The 19,717-nt window shown below is 38.0% G+C and overlaps 1 protein-coding gene across 1 annotated transcript; it reads right to left on the bottom strand.

Moving 5' to 3' along the window:
* Positions 1 to 584: 584 nt before the first annotated feature.
* Positions 585 to 19,521, bottom strand: LOC132260890 (UDP-N-acetylglucosamine--peptide N-acetylglucosaminyltransferase 110 kDa subunit). Its single transcript, XM_059759281.1, has 9 exons — positions 19,299 to 19,521; positions 18,256 to 18,466; positions 17,545 to 17,728; positions 16,583 to 16,651; positions 13,126 to 13,322; positions 5,702 to 5,897; positions 3,095 to 4,829; positions 1,690 to 1,870; positions 585 to 1,529 (listed from the first exon to the last, which is right to left on the bottom strand). The coding sequence occupies exons 1-9, from the start codon at positions 19,363 to 19,365 to the stop codon at positions 1,265 to 1,267; spliced, it is 3,105 nt and encodes a 1,034-aa protein (XP_059615264.1). The 5' UTR covers positions 19,366 to 19,521; the 3' UTR covers positions 585 to 1,264.
* Between the last annotated feature and the right edge of the window lie 196 nt (positions 19,522 to 19,717).

Genomic DNA, 19,717 nt, shown 5'->3' on the forward strand with positions numbered 1-19,717 from the left:
AATTTTTTTTTAGGAATTCATTTAGGAGAAAAATTCACAGTGCTCTAAATTGTTTATTCCGCCAGTGCAATTTTGCAGGCAAAATTATTCTTCTGTGGCGAAGAGTGAAATCGGCGAGAAAGAGTAAAAAACATATCCCAGCTTACAAACTCACCTGGCTGGTCAACGTGGGCACGCTTTTCCAACGGGCTTTTCCACACTCACAGCCTATCTTCTCCTGTCAACCTGAAATAATCCTTGGCGCGGCGTGTGTTAATCCTTAAAGCCACTGAGGCAACAAATTTTGACTTGGGCACGTTTCACTGCTTTCTGTAGCTCTGGCCTCTTCGTGGGCTGACGCAGATCTTGTTCACTCGACCACTGTTGCTAAAAGACTAATAAACTGCTTGGAGCTTCGTTGGGTGGTTCGCCAAGGAAAAGTACCTCTCTCTTTTTTCCATTCAATGCGACCGAGCGCCGTGTGCGAGTGTATTTGTGGCCCCAACGCTGGATTGCCACTCGTCGAATTTTGTACCATTTATTGCGATCTGAAACGTACTTTTGACGGTGTTTTGAAACCATATTAGTAAAGAGACTCCGTGAAATGAATTTTCAGAACATATATTTTGAAGTATTCTTAAGCACATAAAAGATTAAATGAATTTCTCATACAATCAGTTGAATATATTTACAAAGAGATTTGGACAAGTGACAAAAATTAATATTCACTGTAATTTTCGAAAGGTTTCCTCTAGATCACCCTAAATTTTCCTGCATCTATCACTTTCCCAATTTCTAAACAACCCGCACAAGGAATAGTCTATCAATCCACACAGTTGTTCTCTATAAAGTAATAATAGGATATTATTTTCAAATATGCTTAACGTAAGAAAAAAAGATAGGAAAATAAACTAATCTTAACTCTTCACATATATTACAGTTACAGTTACACATAAATATAAGTCTAAATAGACAATTTAAAGTCAATAATCGTCATACAGTATACTTCTCAAACTCTTGTCCTTTCACTCTCCTAAATGCCTAAAGATGATGTGTAAGCGAGCCAAAACATTGATTCCACTTGTGGTCTATTGGCTTTGTATAGTGGCAAAAACTCCTCCCTAGCAACTACACTTAAAGAAAAAAATATAATATACTCATTGATATAAAAACCAAAGTTTTCCACAAAGAAACAGTTTTAGAGAGAGAATCTCCTTCTATAGCACTACTAATTTTTCTTCTCCGTGTCGCGCCTCTTAAATCTCCACGTCCGCCACGAGCGCTCTCACTTGGAATTTGCCGAAATGTGATCAGCCGTCTCGCCACGAGCGTGTCTTTCCCACATCTTGCCGAAGAGCATCTCCAGGCCCTGTGCATACTGCTTGCAATCAAACAGTGGACTCTCTACGCGCGCCTTCCACACCTTGGCTCGCATGGCCTTCAGGTACTCTCGATCAGTGCCCAGGCGCACAGCCACGTCCTGGTACTCCTGTCGAGTTCGGGCAATCAATTCCGGACAGCCAAGAGTGGCCAGCTGTGAAGCCGCGACTCTGCGAGAAAAAAGAGCAATGTTTCATTGCAACTCATTTCATCTTCTAGTTATATTTTTTGCAATTGATTGAACTTTCTAGTATCTGATTTGAAATTTATTTCCTTGTGCACTTTTCTCCTTATATTCTCAATTTGTCTATAAAATTCATTCCAACATACCTTGACGCCAATGTCTCACCGGGAAGTGTGACAACGGGCGTTCCCGTCCACAACACATCCATCGAAGTCGTGTGGCCATTGCAGAGCGGCGTATCCAGGCACACGTCCGCCAACTGCCCACGTCTAACGTGTTCTTCCTTCGCGGCGACATTCGAGAAGATAATCTTTCCTGGCGGAAGACCTGCAAAACAGAACACCAGAAATCCATTATTTAGCTAGTGTGACAAAAGGAATTATTCACGATGAACAACATCGAAGGCGGAGAGAATAGAATCTATTTTTTGCACACATTCAACACACCGCCATATCATGATATCGAACCCCATGTGTCTTTTCGTCTGTCGTCCACACTGATATGATATCGCGCGTCACTAGGAAAAATCTCTTGTGTCTTCAGACCGCGACAGAGACGCGATTGAATTTATTTCCTCATTTATAATTCACCACTTTGTCGTCAATTTCTCTCGTGAACTCTCACAAAATGTTATTACTCAAGTCACTCAGTGAAGCATTTCAGCACCATTTTCCCTCATCTTTAATACACTCCACTCAATTTTTTTTTACTTCTCTCCCTCCCCTCTTCTCTGTGCGATGTTCGGATTTTATAGTAGAAAAAGTTTTAAAAATACCAAATTACACTCTTTCTAAACTCCTCACACAAGTTGACATAATTAATCTTCTTCTCTTGGCGCACCACAACCATGAACATCTGCTACGGAATCGCATAGAATGATTTTGCAAATCAATAACTGAGCAACATATTGATTTTCGTCTTCAATACTCTTCAAGGAAAAAAACACCCACGCCAATTTTAAACTTAACCGCACACATTTAGCTTATGATTCTTAGTCACGTGAAGAAAACCACATTTTGCAATGCTTCATGAATTTCATTTTAAGTTGATATTATCCTGAATGATGTTTCTTAAGAAAACCTGTGACGCTCATTTATGCTAATCATTCATTTATGCTCAATACTTGATGAGTCTGTAGGTAAAATATTTTTGGAAGAAAACTTAATTTACCGACGCACTGCCTACTTAGAATACCCACCCTGATGATAACATTGAAAATGTTTACCACGTTTCCTTTCAATTTGATTCTTTACCAGAACAAGGATGCTTTATAAAATTGAAAACTACATAATGCAGATTAGCATCAAACCTTCATTTCGTTATTGAAAATTGAATCAAATAATTTGACATTCATATTCGGTAAAATTTCGTTATTACGTGAGAATTTTATAATACTAATGTAATGAATATCCAATTTCCATCTGCGCATAACACAACAGATAGATAAATGGAATTACATCACTAATTAGTCGTATTCATATCATGGACACAAATTTGGCTATTCAAACTCATCAATTTCCCCAATGTACTCTAAGCCGGAGATGTACTCACCGAACTGCTGAGCTGTAGCCTGCAGATTGGGCTCCCCAACAGCCGGGAAGCGGAGCAACCAAAGCACGGAGTTGGGCACGTGCTTGAGAATGTGCACCCACATTTGCAGCGTGAGCGGATCAATTTTGTACAGCTGATTGAAGTTACAGTACACAATGGCATCGTCTGGCAATCCATACTGCTGGCGTGTCGTGATGACGATATTTTGGGGCACCTCTTCGCCGGTGGCCGCCTTGTTGTTCGTCTGTGTCGTGGCTAGTCCATTCTGTACCACCACCCCATTCACTGACGTCTGTACCTGCCCAGACGCGATCATCGTCTCAATGGGCGTGGTGGTTGGCAATTCAGCCACCTTTAGGCTTATCTCCACCGGCTTCTGGGCAATCACCACTTCACGAATCTCCTTCACATCCGTACTCTCGACCAGCGGCGAGAGATCTGTAGCATTGATTACGGCCACATTGTCCGCCACAGCAGCATTATTGCCGTGTGTCTTGTCACTCACAATGAGACGCTCCTTGAGATGCGGGAACATCTGCTTGTGATCCCCGATAAAGTAGGTGTAGGGCATGTATGCCAATTTCTCGCTGTATTGCGGCGCCAAATCGAGCGGTGATGTCACGGCATCTGTAATCACGTAATCCATGAAGCTGGCTCCACTCGTTCCCGGATACCCAAGCCACATCACTTGAATAGGAGCTGGTCGCAAAGCGAAAATCTCATTTCTTGCACCCTTTGTATATCCATTCATATTCACGAGTATGTGAATGCCATCACCATGAATGCGATCGGCCGCCTTGCCATTGCATGGAATCGGTGACAAATCAATAAAATGTTCTGCCTCACGGGCAATCTTGCTCCTGAATGTCGTGCCGTCATCCGGCGACAGAGCGTAGCAGAACACCTCCACACGGTGTCGATCATGCAAACCGGGAATTGATTGCATGAGGTGCGATGTGGGATGATTACCAAAATCACTACTAACATAGCCAATCCTCAAGCGGCCACCCTGAAGCTCTCGCATAAACTTATACGGTGGCTTGTGCAGCACGTGAATTTTCTCAAGGCACAAATTGGCATGTCGTGCCGCAATATCGCGCCGGAATTGATGTGACAGTGGATACAACATCGAATGATGTGGATGTACAGACGGCAGACGATTCTTCTCCAACTGTTCCGCCACAATGCTCACCAATTTCTTCATACGCGCATCATAATCCGTCCAATCGCAAACAATCTGCAGACAGTGCGCAAGATTGCAATAGGCATCTGGAAAGTCTGGCTTCAACTTCAGCGCTGTTCTGTAGCTTTGAATCGCCTCTGGGATGTTGCCTGAATCCTTGTGGATGCTGGCCAAATTGCTATGAGCATCCGCAAAGGCGGGATTGATCTGAATGGCTCTCGTGTAGCACTGAAGAGCTCCCGAAACATCCTGCATCTCCTTCAAGGTGTTACCCATGTTCGAGTAGGCATCCGCAAAGGTGGGCTGAATGCGAATTGCCTCTTTGTAATGCATAAGGGCTTCATTGAGTTTACCTTGCTGTTGCAACACCGACGCCAAATTAGAGTGAGCCGCTGCAAATTCAGGAAACACTTCCAATGCCTTGAGGTACAGTCTGGTTGCCTCCTCAATGTACCCCTGTTCGCGCTTGATATTGGCCAAATTATTGAGGGAATCCGCATGGGTGGGACACAAGCGAAGAGCAGTGTTGTAACAATTCTCAGCTTCTTGCACCTGAAAACACAAAAGATAGACATTATCAGTCGGAAATGCTATTTAATGAACCCACAATGAGGAATTTTTATGTTCGTTTGCAGCAATAAACCTTCAAACTTTATCTTCAGTGTTTATTGCTTGATTTTAAGGACTCCTTTTATCGTTCCTCAATGACAATCATTCATAAAAAAAAACCACAGAGTTTGAAAGGCATTTTCAGCTTATCTCCCACGCCTTACAATATACATTGACAATAAAATGAGAAAATCAATCAAGCAATAATTGTCTAATTTTATCACAAGCCAAATTTATTTGGAAAAAATAACACCCTCTAAGGAATTTATACATGTCTTCCCACACTGGGACCATGAATGAAAATAGTGTTCCTAATTAAATTTTCATTCCGAACAGGACATGTTTCAGAGAGAAAATTACAGGAAAAATTCTCCATCAAAGGGAACAAATAAGAACATTCAAGGTGTGCCACATATGAGAGAATTGAGTGTCGAAGGGTTTGAAGTGAAATGAGGTCATGTAAATAATACATTATTGCTAAGTTGCTCGTTCTCTGTCAATTCTTTCATCGAATACCACACAATTTCCTCTTTCACCCACTTGTTTGAATATGAATTAGTAAACAATTCACTAATAACAGAATGTCCCGGACGTAATTGCTCTTCCGGATGAAATAAAGTGTGTTTCAACTTGAAAACTACCCACATGACATGCTCCAACCCACGCCTCCATTTTTTCCCACATCAATCATATTTCGTTTCCACATTCTGCCGAAATTGCTTCTTCAGAGATTATGTAAATAGTCATCATCACCCAGTGAAGATGTCATAAATGAAATTTAAAATACATTATGAGCATTCTAATGAAAAACTCACCTCTCCTTTCTCCTTGAGTGCATTCGCCAAATTGCAATATGCATCAGGGAAATTGGGTTGCAACTCAATTGCCCTCCGGTATGTGTCAATAGCCAAATCAATTAATCCTTGTTCATAGTAGACACACGCCAAATTTCCATGGACAACAGCATTGCTGGCGGACAGATTGAGGGCTCTCAAGTAAGCCGCCACAGCTCTGGAAATAGCCAAACAGAGAATCACGATAAATTTCAATTTAAATAAATTACAAGGGTAGCAATATTATTAATCAACCCAGATAAAACCTGTTCTAGGCATTATACAGTTAAACGCATATTTGATAAGGGATTTTTTGTGTTGGAAATCCCAAGAGGAGAGAAAAAGGGTCCTCCTTTGACCCTTTGCATAATTTACAATTCCTGAAGCCATGAGAATTTCAGACATTAATCAGATATTCTCTCTCTCTCCCTGATTTTCTTTGATGTACAACGAGTCTGAGTTGGGCGTATTTTGTACATTTTCATCTTTACCAAACAGATTTCTTGCTCTGCGAGTGACAAAGAGATTGCAGGTAGAAACGACAAGTGTCTGATCATTTTTAATATTTACAAGAACATATTTTGCCCTAAAATCAGCTCTCAAAGTACATCTTTAGGCATTTGTTTACCAAATTAAGGTTATGATTGTCCCCACTATCTTAAAAATTAAAAGATTCTTCAATCATATTAAATTTTTTGTTTAATATGTTTATATTTAATATTCATTTGCCGCTTAAAAGCTCATTTTCTCCACTGTCTTCATTTACCCTACTTGTTCTTCACCGTAAACCATTTGTAAAATGGGTTTCCTTTGTCAACTCATATCCAAGCCGATTATCCTTCCTCACTCCGAAACATGTCAAAATGACATTTACCGTTCCCCCAGAAGCTATCTCTGAATAAATACACAGAAAAATCATTTATAATGGATGAATTAAGCAAGTGACCTATAAAACGCACACACCGTACGAGTGGGAAAATGATTAAAAAGGCCTTAGGCACACAGAGAGCGAATGAAATTGAAAGAGAGAAGGAAAAAAGGACCTCCCACAAAAGCGTGGGTGGAAACATTTTCACTTTATACCCATTGTATCTCATTATTTTGATATTTCGCGGTATTTGGCAAAATTGCTTTTCGCTTCAAACTCATCAATCTTATCATTATGTGTTTAGTGAGTGTGAGGGATGGAAAATTCATAATAGTGTGACGCATTAAATAATGAGAGGGTGCAAAATCATGCGGATTTAACGCGCAGGAATCATCCGCCAGAGCACAATTTGCCATCCCATTAGCATCTCTCTGCATTACCTCTTGATTTGCGCCTTGATCCAGTCCAAGCATCCACTCTCTTTGTTCTTTGCATCAACAATGCTCGATTGCGGAGGATAGAACGGCGCAATACGAACAATTGTGTACACCACAATACACTGATAATCCATTTTGTAATAATAAAAAATTGTCTTCTACTCTCCTTTCTTCTCCCTCAAGTTTTGTGTGACACACAATTTGTGCAATTAATCCCCACGTTCGAAGAATGTGTTCTTGTTTATACACTTGACTTTAGTTATCCGTCGTGGACTTTTATTTTAACAATACAAAAGTACTAACGATCAATATACTCTAAAACAGTCACTATATAATCTAACTTTTTGGTTTGGTTTCCTTTGGTAATACAAAAATTTGACGACACGACTAATTATCTCTGGATATTCTGATACACTTTAAACGGTGGTACGAGAATTTAATGATGATCCTTTTGGCGCTAAACTCCTAACAGACACACACACTCTTTTAGAAATATTAACATTATATAAAAACTGACATATCAACAAGTTATTTCTTCAATATTACTTCGTGTCTGTCGTATTTCACTCGAGCCTCTCCTGCTCTTGCATCATTTCGAGAGCTTCCAACCGCACACACAGTGTATAAATAATTCTTTCAATGAATATATATCTTGATCTTCTCTATCCAAATATTTTCTCATAAATAATCAACGGTTACGTATAAATTTAAAATACTATTTTTGTAAGAATATCCTTTTTCTCACGGCCACAACCCGATTAAACACAGCAATATATTGACATTATTGTAAGATTTCATTTTTATTTAAATTCACTCAATAAACACCGTATATATATTCTTTACAATTGTTCTACAATTTTTTTTTTTAAGATTCCTCTTTGTGAAACAAACACGCGTGCTTTTGCAACAACGCTCAATCATGGGACGGTAACATTTATATTATAAGGTTGATTTATGTCCGATGAAAAATATAAACATTAGACACTTATTTTATTTTTAAACACTCGCGCCTTTCACGGTCGTCTTTAGTGTCAAATGGAATTTATGGCTTTGTCCAGAGCCGCAAGATCTTCACATATCACACACACACGCTATATTAATACTGAATTGCGTCCTCGCATGAACTTGATCCGCACACCAATTATAAATCTGCTCTTGATCTTTATATTTAACTCCTCTCCGGCGTTGCAGTGCTGAATGAAGTTTGCATAACGGCGATGCTCATGTTTATGTGCAGCTTGAAGCCAGAAACATCCTCACTTTCCAAGGTGGTCACGAATTTTGGCAAATCACCCAAAATGCATTTCGGAGCGCGCGCGCGTCACATCATAGCCACAAATTGAACCATTTTCCAAACATTAATCACTTCCCCCGTCCAATACTTCACTTTACGATTCAATTAATACCCCAACGGATATTGTGCACACACAAAACCGCACAGCGCCTGCCAAAGAGCGTCAGCATCATTCTCAACCCCCGTGAGAATGTTGGCAATCGTAGCAATTTTGTAAAAAAAAATCTCCTCTTTCACGGGATTCTGCTTTCTTTTAATTAAATATTTTTCAGTCCCTGTATTAGCTTTAGACACTATGTGCATTCTTTTATAGTGGAAGGACGAGTTAGTGTTTCGTGTCTCTCTTTTTCTCACACTCTTTCTCTATAGGATTATTATACTGTGTGCACAAACTCTGCGCTTTTGCGTCTGTCGCCGTCGTGGCGTCGTTTTCTACTGATTTCTAGTGACTTTTAGCACCTCCTGCAGCGAATGGCCACTTGATGTGTATGTGTGTAAATTCTCTTAATTCAATTAGTATCGCCTGCCTCCACAAACGTTTCTACTTTCTCCTTCTCTTCCTCCGTTCAACGACAACTAATTGATGAATATTTGTTTCACAGTACGTGGCAAGTCTTCAGATGGTCGTGGGTGGAAAAAACTGTCGTTCACAGCGATATAATTCATTTTCTGTATTATCCCTTCTTTATGTATTCTCTTCTCTCAGTGTTGCGTGTATCCTCCCGTTTTTTGTCGCCCACCCAGCGTAATCTCATGCCATATCAAGTAGATAAATTGTTGGGTGGGTGGTTTGGATATTCTCGTCGGCAAGGGTTGTGGAAACGCCTAAACGAGTCCCAACTATTTGCCTCCTGGCTCCGGACAGTCAAGATGAACGGAAAAAATCTGTGTAAAGGCGCACTGGAACTCCATCAGTATCCATTTTGTCACTCCCTTTTCCACATCATTTCATCACACGGCGGCTCTTCTCAGCACTTTACGCTCCTCTCAAAAGTGTTGCTATACACTTTGTTGTTGTCTGGAGGCTCTCTCTGTATAAATTCATTTGTATTCAGTGCTATCGAAATCTGATAAGAGCATCACTCCTCTTACTGGAGTGGTCATAAAAAATTTTGATGACACTCGCGCAATTTTCCCAAAATGTATTATATTAATAAAATATATATATCCTCATCACATAATTTGGTCGATGAGTTAAAAAGGTGATTTCACAAGTCTCTCTTTCTTTCTTTCCTTCCAGCAGCAGCTATTATCACCCAACCAATTAGGAACACACGCAAATCATATCGTTGGGTGTTTTTCTCAGCACAGAATTAAACTAATTTGCCAATGGCACGAAGAGAGGGAAACCCAAATAAATAGTCAATATGTAGAGGCAAAATTGGTCTTTCCTGCCCTCACAACGGAAAAATCCCTCTCTTCCTAGATTTTTCTTAGACTCTTGGGCGTATGCAATCTCATAGAATTTGCATCCGTAGCAAATATTATTCACTTTCCACCAATAACACAATTAAAGAAATTTTTATAAAATATTGTCTATGCGCTCAGGGAAAGAAGAAGGGAGAAAACAGTGCGATTTTCCTCGGTCCGTGTGTGAAAACTTTATGCCACAATCTACACTATGCTACTGAATGCCTTTGGAGAGTGACTGTGACGGGGAGCTCAAGTCCGCACACGAAGAAGGGGCAAGCCCGAAACACTCTCGTCAGACACACTATCACTCCTCGGAACACTCATCTTTCACCCCCAGCACGCGTCATCGTCATCTTTCGCAGGGCTTGCGCATTGCCATCAATGCTCATGGGCGCCACAGTGTTAATCATACCACTTGGTACACAGTCCCTAAAAACCACAACTCTCGAGTTTCCCCGCAAACTCACTGAGTAACACACTGAAATCAGTGTATTTTGAGTCGTCTCGGTGGAAAATTTGACGTGGGAAAATTCTACCACACTCGCAGTTGTTGCCAAGAGACCAGCGTCTGTGAAATCTGACTAAATCCCCACCCGAGTCACACACACTTTCACCACCCCCAATTTACATCGAGGGGAGAAAAAGAGTCCACCAGTTTGTGCGGCTGTCGTTTTGGGGATATTCATCCCAGCAGGCACACATACACATGCACGAAAGGGAGGACTAAAGAGAAAATGAGGACACAAAATAGCGCACCCCAGAATGAAAAGGGAGGAAATTCAGTGCGCCCTGAGGAAGTCTTTTCCACCCACCGGCCTCTCAACAATGAAAATCCAGGGAATTGTGTGGTGAAGTTTGGGAGGTACCTAGCGAAGATATTTTTAAGTATTCACCCTGCGCCTGCTCCTGTATTTACAATCGCTAGCAGAAGATCTCCAAAAAGGCTCTCAATACACACCATTCCACCCCTACAAAAAGTTCAGACACTAGACGAGCAAATATTGTCTGTCATGAGGCTTTTTCTCTCTTTTTTCTATCCATACACATTTAAATAAAAAAGGGCTCGAGCGAGCAGACTGTTACATTTCATGTTATTATTACATTCCCAAACTCAACGATTTCCTTTTATCCCACTGATTCTATATTAACAAAAGTATGTGGAAAAAAGTACAATGCGTTGAGATTGAAAAGCTCACTTATAATATATAGTGGTTTCTATCGCTAAATACCTAATAAATTTACCATCAATGCTAAGAAGTTCCTAATATTAATGGCAATCGAAAAATCACACTCTTCTAATAATATATTATGTATGATTGCTACTTCATTTTTATAATTCGACAGAGAATTTAGACATGTATTACTAATCTTCAAATTATATTCATGTTTCACGGGATAACTTAATGCAAATGTTGCTATTTTAGGATATATAATTTTTTGATTTTAAGTTCTGAAATTTAAGATTGCGATTAATATTCCATTCTATTTCTTATTTTCATATAGAAAAGCTTTATTAAAAATGAGAGACATTTGCAAAATCTTGTTTACATTTTCTCACAACCTGTGAAGTTCACAGTGCTGCGAAATTGTAGAGTTGCCATATAAAAGGCACAGAAAATAAAATTTATTTTTTTCATTTATTTGATTTAGTGCACAAACCTTAACAAAACCGCAAGAAGTATTTTTTAACGTTCTCTACGAATGTAAAAATGATGTCATCGTTTATTGATTATTTACGCCACAGCAGGATTCAATCGATATTTTCTTGATTCTAATACAGAAAAATTTTGGATATTTTTTAGCCTAATAAGAATTCTGAAAATATCTTCAATAATATCTTGATGAAAATATAAGACAAACAATCTCATTTTGTCACAAATCTATATGAATAACTTCCCTTTTCCACTAGATAAGCTCATGATCAGTGTTGTATTATTTTATAAGAAGAATAAGAGAAATACCCTCACGTTCGACCTCAATATCCATTCATCTCTCTACCCAGGAATCAAAAAAGGAACAAATTTTTCGTGTAGGAACTTTTGCCGCAATATTTCAATCCCACACAGAAATACCATTGAATCCTATTTCATGATATCTCTCCCACTCTATAATGTCATATATATTCGAGGAGTGTTGTATAGATGTATTTCAATATAAGCAATTCCCTGGGACAACATTGACATATGGGGCAGAGTTTATGTTGCAATTTCATTTGTTGGTTTTACTTCAAGCGTGACTAAATTCAAAGTCAAATTTAAAATCACAATTCGTAATATGTTATAATTAATTTAGACAAAATGATTAATGTAAAAGTAGCGAGAGCTTTATTTGATTTCGCCCAGGAAGTTCTCTTAAGTTAATTATTTAGCGATTATTTCAACATGGGGCGTTGTCAAGAAAAGGGAAAACATCAATCATCAGTCAAATTTCGGAAAATCCTTGCCTTGAGAAATATACACACACTTTCCCGATGAAATGGGCGGATTATTTTGGCAAATAAAAACCATATGATGTGACAAAGAAATCAATTTTATGTCAGAGGAAAAGGCTGACAGATTTTCTATGTATTTATACCATGATATGTGTGAAGCGTAAATATGTAACTATAACCTATGCTCTTGATCCCTCTACTTAAACCAAAAAATTGGACAACAGAAAACACGTATAAATGAACGGAAAGATTGCTAAATATAGCTGAAAGAATATCTATTCTCTCTCTTCTTTCACTATATTTCACAGTGAAGTGCTGTGTAAAGAGTTATTGAGAGTTCCAAAATTAGACATACATTTCTCCTCATTTTCGCTAAACAAGGTAATAAAAGACCATCAAATAGTTAGAACTCCTCCTGTGTGAAGCACATGGAGAAGATGAGTGAAATTTTCAACACCATAAACAATCAATTACAAGAACCGAAGGAAAATTCAAAAGAAGTGTGAAAATAAGCGAAAACAGATGTCCATCAGCAAACGTCATCCTCAAACTCAAGGATTTCACACAATTTCTCAACACATTCCAGATTACCCATCAAGCTAACACTTTTTTAATGCCACCAAGAGAGGAATTTGTATTTACGTGTGAATCTGTAATTATTTACGAATAAGAAAATGGTACGGATTGTTAAAACAATCCTGTACGGAAATTTCTCAAAAAGTGAAATGAATATTTTGATGAAACGTCTGTTTTTTTTCGCTATGCAAATAAATAAAAACACATTGTTCGCATTTGTTGTTCTAATCACTACATATCTGGACATATGATGATTGTGTGTCATGATCTGAGAATACGTAAAAACTGCGTGGAAGAATCTTGGCATATGTTCAAAATCTATCAGGTGTGTTAATTGCGACGGAAGTCAGGTTTTGCATAAATAATGACAAAAATACATAAACTCACCGATCGAAGATGCGAGCCTCCTTCAGCACATTGCCAAGATTGATGTAAGCGTCCAGGAAATTTGGATCAAGAGCAACGGCTTTCTCAAAATGATGAATAGCCAGCCAAATTTCCCCCTGAGCATTGAAGACGCATCCCAAATTGCTCCAGGCCACAGCAAAATCTGGACGAGTCTCGATGGCCTTCAAGTAGCACGCCTTTTGGTGGTCGCATTTTCCATTCACGTCCGGTAAAGGTGGATTTTTTCCCAGTCAACAATTGACAGAGGAAAATCGAGGGATTTGTTATTTTGTGTGTTTGTGTATTTCATAGGGAACAACATTGACGCCAATGTTGGATATTTTCAAGGGGGAAGGGAAACATAGGAAGAGAAAAGAAAAAATATGGTATTAGAAATAAAATAGTGAAAAGAAGATTTTCAACAATTTTGAACAACTTCCTTTTTGATTTGTCCAAATAAAAGATTTGAAAAAGAGGAAGATAGAGAGACAATTGTGTAATTTTTACTTTAGAAAATTTGACTCTAGAACCGAATCTGAACAATTCTTTTATGTGATGAAATTTATCATCAGTTGAGGACTTCAGGTTCTCAATCTTTACCAAAAGATACTTTCAATTGCTTTATAATTTGATATCAATTGCAAAAAAGATCTTCACACTATCTAATAATCAAATAAAAGAACGACAAAGTTGGTGTGAAGATATTAAAAATTTATCAATGATTTCAGTGAAATAAAACATGGAATAAATTTAGAATATCTGAAAAAAATCTCTTCTGTACACAAATCTTATTTGTCTCTTCACGATATTTTCTTGCTATTTGTGATAAAAAAGAGGAGAGACAGTCAGTAATGGAGGGAATTGGTGTTGAATTTACGCCAAAATTTGGACCTCTTTATGAATATGCACAGTGAAAACTTCAACATATTACTAATTTTTGCATTGATAAGACTTTTAAAATCTTCAACAGTTTCTCATCGCGATTATCGCCAAAAATCACACGACGCCAACAATTATCATCGTAACTACTACAAGCATTCTTTTATCAAATGAATTTTGCTCAGTTATATCGTTTGCTGAAGATTTACAAAAGCAAATCAATTATTTATAAAATGGGAATAAATGTGTTTTTTTCTGCAATGAAATGCCAAAGTTTTCAATGTGATACTTTCATAAATAAATCCTCTTCAACAATTGCTTCTTGTGATAAATATATCTTGCAGAAAATTATATATCAAATTGCATGTGAGATATATAAATACTACGCCACTTTTTTCAATTTACGCACAAAGGGGACATAATTTATCACGAAGTATTTGCCAAAAATCGCCAAGACAATTTACGCACAACTACGCCACATCATTTTGCACATTCCACCATCTTCTTCAATTCTCAATTCACGTGATTTAACCTTCATTACAAACATTCATCGTTCATGCAAAAATTTTCCTAACAGAAATTGAAGAATGCATGGGGAAATATGCAAAATTAAAATATAAACAATATAAGTCACTTTATGAGTATTTTACAAAAATTACGCCATACCAAAAACAAGGGAAAATCATCATCAAAGTGTATTTATCATTTCAAATGATGATTTTTATATTTCCTTCTTCACAAAGATAAATTGACGCCAAAGTGAAATGTTCACGGACTTCTTTTTATCTCGAAAATGTATTCAAGGAATCAAAATGTTTCAATTTTCTCATTCTGAAAAAGTATTTTCCTCAACATAGTTGCACATCATCGGTCATCGTGTAAATCCTGAACAAGAAAACAGCATTCGAAACATAATTTTTTTTCTTGCGTTTATCATCAGTTATAAAATAAAGAAGAAATAAACACTCAAACAAGGATAAAATGGAAACTAAGCTCGTTCAATCGTTGTATTAATACAAAATAGATAAAAAAAAATTTTGAATTTAAAAAAAAATTTGCAAAACAAAACTTCCGGTTTTTTTTTTAATTTCATGATTTTCTTTCGTTTTCTTGTAAATAGTTTTGGCCTACATCTCGGTTTTGGGCTACTTTACCTGACGACAGCTCAGTTCATCATTTGTGACCCCCTTTCAATAGCGCGACTGAAAAAGGGGGACTTTTTTGATGAGGCCCAAAGAAATGCTCAACCTTCATTTTTGGCAAATAGGCAGCACTTTTGGGGACTTACAGCAAATTGATTTTTGTTTTCTTTTTTTTGGGAAATCAGGAATATTGCAGTTTTGCTGATCTAGTCAAAAAAGTTTGCTTTTTCTGTGTCTAAAAATCACGTTCATAGAGAAAATACATTTCTCTCTTTACCATGTTTTTTCATGAGCGGCCATTTCATTAGTAAGCGATCAAATTTGTTGGTGAATCACTGAAATTATTTAGGCGAGAATTTGGTCAGTCAGATGGGAAATTCATAAGATATAATAAACAACATAAATATAATAAAAATCTTATAAGTAATCCTAGGATAATAAAAAATTTTGAATACTATCATCTATTTTAGCTTAATTCTCTGGCTCTTACAAACTAAATTATATTGTGAAAAATTTGTTATTTTCCTAAATATGCTCATCATATATGCTAGAAAAATAAATTAGATCATTTTCTCTTTTCTTTTTGTCTTGAAATAAAATCAAATAAATTAATGTTTTAAATTAGAAAAAGAAACGAACACCATTCAACAAAATTCACACAAATTCACGTTGTTTTTGCGTCTTCGTTCTTGTATATCAGCAAACTTGTTTATCAATCAACAATTATTCATTTATCATCTTTATCACTGCTATAGAAATTCGCGCGACTGTTGAAGCCGCCTTGAAAGATAATGATATAAATGATGTTTTTTACGCCAAAACACAATCATTCTGCATTATCCGTTGACTCTAGTTGAGACTAGAGTGATCCATCATCCTTTCCTCCTGTGCGAACGTCGTCATAATTTTTCTACGCCTAGTTTAAACATCACACACGATTGTTCTCTGCATGAAAAGGGACAGGGTCTTTACGCAAATTACGCCAAAGATGATTATTTTACGCCAAAAAATATACACATGAGAAGCACTCAAGTTGCCACTTGAGTCATCTCTCAAAATGGCCAGGGAGCATATTTGGGACTATGTGAGTATATATCGCAAAGACGGCTGCAACAATTGTACTTCAATCGTCATGACAATGTATTTAAGAGATACTTCAACAGAAAAAAACCAGTGATATAGCTTATCGGCTCGTCATTCATTATCAATTTGGTCCTTTCTTTTAATCACATTCAGAGAGTGGCAAAAAGAAAGGTTCAAATTGCCCACAGACATAAATGTTCGCATGCATTCCAACTTTGACAAAATAAATCATAACTAATTTGTGTTCGTATTATCAAATTTACGGATTTTTCTTCTTGAATTGATAATAATATTCATAGTAAAATAATATGTATGCAAAGAAATGTATGTAGATGGAAATACAACAAATATACCTTCGCTTCGTCTAAACGACCTAATGCTTTCAAAAGATTCCCTAAGTCACTTCGAACGCAGTATAAATCCTGAAAAGACACGAAAAAGAGAACCAAATTCTAAAATCACATATATTTTGCCACTAAAATGGGCGGGGCATTCCTGTGGGCGTGGGTCTTCACCACAGTAGACTGCTAATTTATCATGCTTCCGGTGAAAAATTTCCACAGTCCTCAAAAGAATAATATAAATTGACTTGTTATATAAATGCCTTACAAAACACACCAGCTGGATGGGATTCAAAAACACGTTCCCAATAAATCTGAATTATTGCGATGGAATCACTTTGAGTGTCAACTCCAATTTCTATAGAACCTCTGATATTAATGCAATTAACTCCGTGTTCTCTACTACTTATATAGTTCCTCTGATTGTGAGACCCAAATCCAACAAATTATGATTACATTCGTTGTCGCTTTAGGTTGGAACTTGCAAACTTGCTGTGACATTTTGGCAATTATGTAAATTATCTCACTTTATGGACTTTTTTTCTCTTTCGCATTAGAGCAAATATTATTGCCAATGTGACACAATTTCTATTCTTGGTACAGTCAATAGTATGGAATTTATTTTCTTAACATTTTCCAATGTGAATGCCAAAAAAATAACCTTGGAAATGTTGTGAAAAGCACATACATTTCGTCACTAACAAACCCAATCCATTAGTAATGCTTTTAATAGAATATACTAATAAAATTGCCCCATTTCTGCGAAGGACTGCGATGAAAAATCATCCTAGAAATTTATTAAAAGAAGCCTTAATGAAGCCTGTAATGAAGTCATTCACTATCTTTTCCCGCTTGGGTGATCACGAATTGAATTACATGCGAAAGTAGAGACACGTAATTGAACACTGCTGGGAGTCAATATTCTCTCCTCCCGAGAGACATTGGCAATACAATTGTGTTGGGTTATTTCTTACGGGATTATACTGCAGTGCTGTCACGTAGGCTTGAACAGCTTGCTCCATATCCCTGGCAGCCACCAGAGCCGCTGCTAAATTGATGTAGCCATCGATGAAGTCAGGCTTTAGTCGGACAGCATGACGGTAGTTCTCCAGAGCTTCCTGCAGCTGCCCACGCTCCTTATACACATTTCCCAGATTACTGCAAAGGCAACGAGAACAATTCTGTTAATAACTCTGAATGGAAAATTGTGCAAATATTTGCTTATGACTGGCAAAACTCATTCAATCGATACATAATTTCATAAACGGAGGCAAAACGAGATATTCAATTCAAATATGACAATTCATGACCGGTAAATTGATTTTACCAATTAAACCCTATAACTCCCAAGCTTCGCTTAAATGGCATTGAATGAAGAGCAAACACAAAGTCATCCTTATCGATTACTTGCTTTTCGAGACATTTTAATTCTCAATAAAAATTTTCTGCTTTATCAATGTACAACATTTATTTATAGTCTCTATGTAATCACAATTGTGAATAGAAAGCTGCTTGCTAAGTGTATTACGTACACCGAAGTACAGGAAAATAACTGAATTCTTCAATGAAAACTCGCAGTTGCACGTGTCTTACTTAGAATGTTTCGTCCTTGTTACATTGGACACTCAAGAATGCTCATGCACAGATTTGCCATTTATTTAAAGCCATTGTCTGGCTGTTGTTACCTGTAGGCCTCAGCCAACAGCGGATTCTGCTTGATGGCCAGCGTGGAGAAGTGAGCCGACTTGTCCAGTCTGCGGCACTGGAAGTGGATGGATGAGAGGAGCAGCAAAACACCCGTGTTGTTGCTGTCCTGTCGCCACAACTGCATGCAATGCCTCTCCGCATTCTCATAGTCCACCGCCTGGTATTCACGGTGGGCCAACTCCAGAAGACCTGCAAAGAGCAGACACTAATCAATATCTTCACTTACGAAAGCACCCCATTTCAGCCCCCGTTAAACATTCCCTCACTCATTTTCGCATTGCTTTCTGCGCATTCAGTCACACTGTGGAAAAGGGTAGCATTTAAAGCGCAACAAGACGGAATTTTAGGAAATTTGAATATGTATCTAACGATTTGAAATGTATCACAACAGTTCGGACGGTGATAGCAATTGATTATTTGTAGGAATCTCAGATAAGAAAGAACATTTACATCTGCTTGCATTGAATTTATAAGCAATGTGGAAATCTGCAACAATTTTCTCATTTAATAACATGAATTATCTCTGATGCTGATAAATTCTCATGCCACCTGTATGTGAAATTAAGAAATCTTCTCGTCATGTTACCCACATTTACCAATTTGTGCGACGACGGTCAAGCGTTTTCTATGAGTGTAGTTGAATTACAAGCAAAATGTGAAGGTCTTTTGACACTGGGAAGTCTTTGAGCACTCTCTGCGCAACCTGGAGTGTCATGTGTCCCCTTACTGATCTTCTAGCGCCCCTGCCAAATACCAGGGCTACCTTCTGGACAGCCTGAGGCACCGGCCCGATACACGTAATTCCCTCAGAAAATCAATCAAGTCGCCAGAGCGAGACAAAAGGCAGGGGAAACCATATTGGTTGGTGCTGCGGAAAATTTTTCACCTCAATCAATGTCAAGAAATCTCAGCGATTTCGCACCGAAATTTATGCTCGAACGTCTCCGTGGCGAGATAGCAGGGAAGAATGCCCAGAGACCTGAGCCCCATCTTAGTCACACACACACGGCGAGACACTCACCAACTGATGACAGTGGCACGTCGTTCATCTTCAGCATCACCTGCGTCTGCCCAAGCTGCTGCTGCATCTTCTCGCGTATCAGATCGTTGATTCACAGTAAATACACGATTTTCACTTGATTAGAAACTTCTTTTCACCACGCACAATTCCTCGTCAACACCAAAAGCGTGCCAAAAAACCTTCTGCTTGGAAATTTCCACAGCTACACGAACGCCAGCGAGTAAGCAGCGAAAGTGTTCCGAAGACGCTGCGATGAATCGATGAATGCATGCAGCGCCAATTTATCAGCAATGGGGAATTTTGATATAGAAAAGGCGCGCAAAGAGTAACGAATTGTTAGTTGGTACATATCTTTGTTATTTCAGTGATTATTTCACTGTCAGAGTGCATATAGATTAAGTAGTTTGCATAAATTTGTG

This window comes from Phlebotomus argentipes, unplaced genomic scaffold, assembly GCF_947086385.1.
Source record: "Phlebotomus argentipes unplaced genomic scaffold, Phlebotomus argentipes genome assembly scaffold_18, whole genome shotgun sequence".
NCBI classification, from domain to species: domain Eukaryota; kingdom Metazoa; phylum Arthropoda; class Insecta; order Diptera; family Psychodidae; genus Phlebotomus; species Phlebotomus argentipes.

Bases quoted from the DNA above. Each gene is read 5' to 3' on its own strand.
- LOC132260890 (XM_059759281.1), bottom strand. From the start codon at position 19,365: ATGCAGCAGCAGCTTGGGCAGACGCAGGTGATGCTGAAGATGAACGAC. The intron at 13,323-16,582 runs GTATATTTGTTG...GACCACCAAAAG, and splicing joins GTCGTTTAGACGAAGCGAAG to GCGTGCTACTTGAAGGCCAT. The intron at 5,898-13,125 runs GTGAGTTTATGT...GGCTATTTCCAG, and splicing joins GAGGCTCGCATCTTCGATCG to AGCTGTGGCGGCTTACTTGA.